Source organism: Bombus pascuorum, chromosome 15, assembly GCF_905332965.1.
Source record: "Bombus pascuorum chromosome 15, iyBomPasc1.1, whole genome shotgun sequence".
Taxonomy (NCBI): Eukaryota; Metazoa; Arthropoda; class Insecta; order Hymenoptera; family Apidae; genus Bombus; species Bombus pascuorum.
Window position 1 is genome coordinate 1,203,703 of NC_083502.1, and position 6,000 is coordinate 1,209,702.

Genomic DNA, 6,000 nt, shown 5'->3' on the forward strand with positions numbered 1-6,000 from the left:
AAAAATATTTAAATAAAAATATAATTGAATCTGCTACCTTTTTTATTTCTCATTATTTTATTAGATAGTTTACAGTACTTACAATATATCACTTTTATTTATGAAAATATATATTACAGATCTTTTTTTTCAATTCTAATAGGTGTAATAAAAAAACCAATGTTTTGTTTTTAAAAATTATGTAATTGCTTATATTCAATATTTACAGATTTATATAAAAATTTGTTGATTATATGTATTATATTATTTACATCATAATATTTACATCTATATAAACAGAAACAAGATTTTTATTTTCTTATTTCATTTTTAATTTTTTTGTCTTTTATCATGTAGATGAGTGTTCGGTTAAGTCATATGATTGCAAAAATAATAACAGCTTATTCAATAATTTATGGGCTTGTTGTTTTTCACAAATTAAATAATAAATAGATTTCTCTTCCATATCATTAATAAAGTCTATTAATGTCAATTTTATTGAATGGAGATCGAATACGCAATGGCTAAATCCGAGTTTATATCTATTAAAGGTAATTACGTCCTCTTTTTTTAAAACCATGCTTAAACGACGTTTAGCTATAAATGTCAGAAAATTAAAGAATAAGTTATAGTCCATTCCATACGTTGATTTCAATATTAATTGACACTGTTCTGCCCAATTGCTCATATCTTTACAGTCACTAACTTCTTTCATTACGGAGTTTAATTCCTTTTTTAATCCGTGCCACACATTTATAATATTACAGCCATTGATCCAATTATGATTGAGAGAAATTGTATCCTCCTAAAAATAAGCATCATAATAAGTATAGAATATTACTTAACTCAAATAATGATAATCAAATATACTTACTATATTCCAAACTTGATGGTGCCAGCCAGATGGTACAAATATAATTTCACCTTCCTTTTGAATTACATCAATATATTTTATCGATCGCTTATCATAGGCCTTATATACAGCATAATTTTCAAGTTCTTTGGATGTTGCATCATATATTAATTGACCATGTATATCTCTAAGAAAATCTTCTTGACCTGGAGGGAAAAGTAACCAACGTTTCTTTCCAACTATATTAGCAGACCAACTGTATGATCCAAATACATCTGCATGCAATGGTGTCCTATATGTGGAAACTAGTTTACCTTATTTACATAACATCAAACATTAATAATTTTATGTTTAAAAAGTATATTTTTACCATGTTCCTTTTGGGCCCATATACACAAATCTATAATCATCATTTAAATCAGGATGTGCCATGTAATATTCATTTAGCCAGTCGGATGCAAAATACTCAGGAACTGTATACATAGGAGCATTGGGGAATAATTTCTGACAATGCCAGTCCTTTAAGTACAAAAGCGCCATAGAATCTGCATAATTGTTTTTTGCATAATCCATCCAATAATCTAAGTAATCTTTCATTTTCATATCATCTTTAGACTGTGAATTGTAATATCTTTTTTTACAATCTGCGACTGGTACTATACAATCTCCTATAAGACAAATATTTTAATTAATAAATAATATGCGTATTGAGCAAATATAATATTTATAATTTGTTTACCAAACGATATATCAAGGACGTCGAAATCCGGTGCACCATCTAGATTCCATTGTCTTTTACACGACCAATTTTCAGTTATATTCGGCTTAAAAATACACGGTTTATTCTCCATTAAATATTTCGAAAAAAAGTCATCGTACGTTATCGATGTATCAACATAATCAATCCAATCGATTATGGTGGTCTTTTTGTTAACAGATAACCTCCTGTCTTGAACTTCGACTTCTTGTACCATCGCGCACTTTCACTTGAATTAAATTTAATAATAAGCGAACTTCATTATAATTTTTTCATATATATACATACCCATGTATACACGTATATATACATATATAGATACACATTAAAATATAGAAATCGACAATGATGTATAGTTGTTTTTAAAAAATTACGACACTTTTTTTGAATGGATACAATGTCACGAAACTAATTAAAAACTACCTTGAAATTTTGTTAATCTACGCGCATGCGTATATGTTATGTATGTTATATTTTTAATCATTATTATTTATTATTACATTTATCGTTATGTGATATTATGATTTAATACTTTTTGTTTGCTACATAACCATGCAATGTTGTAAACTATTCTTTTCTTAAAGTTGACTTATTTTGTTCGTTCAATTTAATTCATTTTACGTATATATTATCTTGCCTGAACTATATAACAATTTCATTAAATAATATTATACATATTTTTATTAATTTTTGTATATGGTTAAAAAAGTTATTTGATACCTTAGTATATATTTAATAAATTACTTTTAAATTTAATTTCGAAAAAGTATATTATAATAGATAAATTTATTTAGATTTATAAAATTGGAAATAAAATGGGAATAAAATGTTGAAATAATTTTTAAATATCTAACAAGTTAAATTCATATGTAACAAAATGTTGGATCTAGAATTTTTAAGTAATCCGAACTATTTTAGCATTATTGTATTATAAAAACATAATCTCGTTATAAAAGAAAATATCAATTTTCTTTTTAATTATATTTAATGTAAGATTTCTAGCAGAAATTTCACAATCGTAAAAGATCATATTATAATTTATATTTCAAATGTGTACAGGCGCAAAAGGCTGTAAGTACATACAAGAAATTCTAAAAATCCCTAGTTTTCGACCAATGATAACGTAGGTATATTAAGAAATCTGGATATCCATAGAAAATAGAAAACTTTTTGTCATAAAACCAATGAAAACATAACTTGCATACAAGGTAAAACTTGGTAAAACTGGAAGTCAAGCCTTTCTACCGTATATACACGTTATACTTTATGCATGAATATGCAATATCAAAACAGTAGACTAAGGCGTGCGATAAACACATAAAAGTATTGGAATATTCCCATTAAATGTTCCGTAATAATGAGAATGACGTACAACGACAACAAAAAGTATCACAGCTCGTGTACACGAGCAGAAATGAAATTTGACTGACCGATGATTTAAACAAATAAATCAACCGGCATGAACCGTGCTTAAAGGCGTTGTCAATGCAATAGACGTTTATCATATTACTAGCTGCAATCATTTCTAAAGTGGTTCTTCAAATTTTCAATCGTAATTTTCTGTGTGCAAATTAATGCAAATATTTTTTTCTTGATTATTATATGGATGCGTTCAAGCATCCATGTGGATGAAAGTAAAAGAAGAATGTATATTTATATCGCGAATAGTTTTGCCAGCTGATTGTCATCTAAACGCATCATGTGAAGGATGTGCCGTGAGAAATTTTAGATTATACCATCCATATAATTACCATAGTAACGAGTATCATACTCTGATTTATATTTTATGAACTTTCAACTGGAGGTAGAAACAGAGTGGAGACATCAACGAGTCTCTTGAAAGAATGGGAAATAAAAGTAGTTGCTGTGTTTATTCCAGTCCTCAAGTTGGACGTAAGGAATTAGGAACCGAAGGTGTTACCCGAGGTCTTGAGGAACATTTACCAGAAGGTGGAATTAGTGTTAATAATTTACAACATATTAGCGAACGTGAACCAGAAGACTGGGACTCAGATCCATCACTACACCCCTGTGCTGGCACTATTTTTATGGAACGATCGAAACAAGCTATTGAAAGTATGTAGACTTATTTGAAAATACTGGCTGAACTTATTTTCAGAGCATTATTATTATTTCTTTTATTAATTTGTTTAAAAAATATATTTTTTTAGATGGCATGGTAAGAAAAAAAAGTCAGCACCAAATTGCAGATATAAGGCCTTTAAAAAAGAGTAGCAGTTGCAGTACAATATATTTAGATGACAGTACTGTTTCACAACCAAATCTTAAGAATACAGTAAAATGCGTTGCCTTAGCTGTTTATTACCACATAAAAAACAGAACCTCACAGCGACAGATTGATATATTTGATGAGAAACTACATCCTTTAACGGTAATCTAGTTATATATATATTATTTGTTAGATCAAAAGGATAAAAGATGTACAATGTAATATATGGAAAGCACTATAGCTTTTTAGTTTGTGTTCAACATACAGCAATCTATACCTTTTACACAAAAATTTAAAAAGATGAATGTATAAAAATAAATTATTCTACAAAATGCAGTTTAAAAGTATATTTATAATGTCTCTCTCATTTATAGAGGGAGGGTGTTTCAGAAGATTATGATAAACAGAATCCAGAACATAAACAAATTTACAAGTTTGTGAGGACATTGTTTAATGCTGCTCAACTTACAGCTGAATGTGCCATCATAACATTAGTTTACTTAGAACGTCTGCTTACCTATGCAGAAATAGATATAACACCAGCCAATTGGAAACGAATAGTACTTGGAGCTATTTTATTAGCATCAAAAGTTTGGGATGATCAGGCTGTATGGAATGTAGATTACTGTCAAATTCTTAAAGATATTACAGTAGAAGATATGTAAGTTGACATCTATATTATGTTCAAATGTATTCAAAATATTTTTATTAAATATTTAATATTTATTTAGGAATGAATTAGAAAGGCAATTCTTGGAAATGCTACAGTTCAATATAAACGTTCCTTCAAGCGTGTATGCTAAATATTATTTTGATCTTCGCACACTCGCAGAAGCAAATGAATTAACATTCCCTAGTGAACCCCTCAGTAAAGAAAAAGCTCAGAAATTGGAAGCTATGTCCAGAGTTTATGAAGACAAAGTTACTGCTGAAGCTTTACGTACTGGTATTAAAAGATGGTCAAGTTTAGATAACATATGCATAGGTGGACCTAGACGTAGTATTGCCATTCTATCCTAAATTTTGGATATAAGTAGGTACATTACTTATATCCATACATTCTCAATCAAGGTACGTGAACAAGAAAAAGGTTTGCAGACCTATTTCTAACATAGTATTAATCAATTTCAATTTTTCATAAGCATATCATTTTTATTACTCAATAATTTGTATGTACATTCTTTTACTTAAGTATTTTAATGCAATACAAGTTTTATAAGCATTATTTAACGAATGTTCAATTCCTTTTCAATTACGTTTGTTTGATTGGATTGCACAGTTCTACATTTTTTATAGTTTCAGTTTGTACAATAATAAAATATTGTAATATCTATATATATGTATATTTATGTATATATATATATATATATATTTCAATTGTTAAAATTTGTTTTTATGAAAATATTTCTAATTTGATTTCAATTTGAATTCATGTTTTATAGAAATAATAAAATTATTGAGAATTGTCTACAGTTGCTGGAAAAATTAATTTTTTAATTGGGGACCTCTTAATATATTAAAGCAAATTATTCACGTGTTACATAAGTAAAAGTAATAAAGTTTTTACTCTTTAATTAACTTCTTTGATTAAAAGGAACAAATTGTGATATACGTCAGTTATTTTCTATTCAAAATAGTTATGAATTAATTAAATGATTTAATAGATAAACTTCTAACAAATTTGTTAATAATGATATAGACAAAGATGAAAATATTTCGCGTTATAAAAATTAATTTGAATCTAATTTTATCAAATTTTCTGTGCATTAATGTTATGCATTTTAATAGAATTTATTTTGAATAATTTCAATAAATATATTTGAGAAATTTGTAAGCAAAGTCTTATTAATTAACGTGATATGTGTAAAGTACCTTTTTATATTCAAATATTTTTCCAAATTTGTGTTCATATATAGTTTAAATTAACATTAGTGCGAAATATAATGAATATATAAAGTAATGTATATTTTATAGCATTAGCATAGATATTATATAAAATTTCAAATTTTTTCAATGTAAATTGCGTTTATGATTTGTATTAATTTTTCATTTATCATTTGATCGATTATCATTTCTAAAGTGCAGATAAAATTCATTACATATTATTAATCATGTATAATTGATTATATACATCTTGTATGATCAAAATCTTCAATAATTTAAAAACTATCATTTTTCCAC

The 6,000-nt window shown here is 26.8% G+C and overlaps 2 protein-coding genes across 2 annotated transcripts; one reads left to right on the plus strand and one right to left on the minus strand.

The window, feature by feature from the left end:
* Nucleotides 1-162: 162 nt before the first annotated feature.
* Nucleotides 163-2,079, minus strand: LOC132914921 (2-oxoglutarate and iron-dependent oxygenase JMJD4). Its single transcript, XM_060974439.1, has 4 exons — nucleotides 1,572-2,079; nucleotides 1,203-1,500; nucleotides 854-1,124; nucleotides 163-784 (listed from the first exon to the last, which is right to left on the minus strand). The coding sequence occupies exons 1-4, from the start codon at nucleotides 1,804-1,806 to the stop codon at nucleotides 329-331; spliced, it is 1,260 nt and encodes a 419-aa protein (XP_060830422.1). The 5' UTR covers nucleotides 1,807-2,079; the 3' UTR covers nucleotides 163-328.
* A 650-nt stretch (nucleotides 2,080-2,729) lies between these two features.
* Nucleotides 2,730-5,130, plus strand: LOC132914903 (cyclin-Y). The gene is made up of 4 exons (XM_060974409.1): nucleotides 2,730-3,665; nucleotides 3,761-3,981; nucleotides 4,194-4,480; nucleotides 4,551-5,130. The coding sequence occupies exons 1-4, from the start codon at nucleotides 3,434-3,436 to the stop codon at nucleotides 4,837-4,839; spliced, it is 1,029 nt and encodes a 342-aa protein (XP_060830392.1). The 5' UTR covers nucleotides 2,730-3,433; the 3' UTR covers nucleotides 4,840-5,130.
* The last annotated feature ends 870 nt before the right edge of the window (nucleotides 5,131-6,000 follow it).

What these genes read in the sequence shown, in the direction of transcription:
- LOC132914921 (XM_060974439.1), bottom strand. Translation starts at nt 1,806, where the DNA reads ATGGTACAAGAAGTCGAAGTTCAAGACAGGAGGTTATCTGTTAACAAA. An exon ending in CGTCCTTGATATATCGTTTG is followed by an intron (nt 1,501 to 1,571) that starts GTAAACAAATTA and finishes TTTGTCTTATAG; the next exon opens with GAGATTGTATAGTACCAGTC. An exon ending in ACCATCAAGTTTGGAATATA is followed by an intron (nt 785 to 853) that starts GTAAGTATATTT and finishes GCTTATTTTTAG; the next exon opens with GAGGATACAATTTCTCTCAA.
- LOC132914903 (XM_060974409.1), top strand. Translation starts at nt 3,434, where the DNA reads ATGGGAAATAAAAGTAGTTGCTGTGTTTATTCCAGTCCTCAAGTTGGA. An exon ending in ATCGAAACAAGCTATTGAAA is followed by an intron (nt 3,666 to 3,760) that starts GTATGTAGACTT and finishes ATATTTTTTTAG; the next exon opens with ATGGCATGGTAAGAAAAAAA. An exon ending in AGAAACTACATCCTTTAACG is followed by an intron (nt 3,982 to 4,193) that starts GTAATCTAGTTA and finishes TCTCATTTATAG; the next exon opens with AGGGAGGGTGTTTCAGAAGA.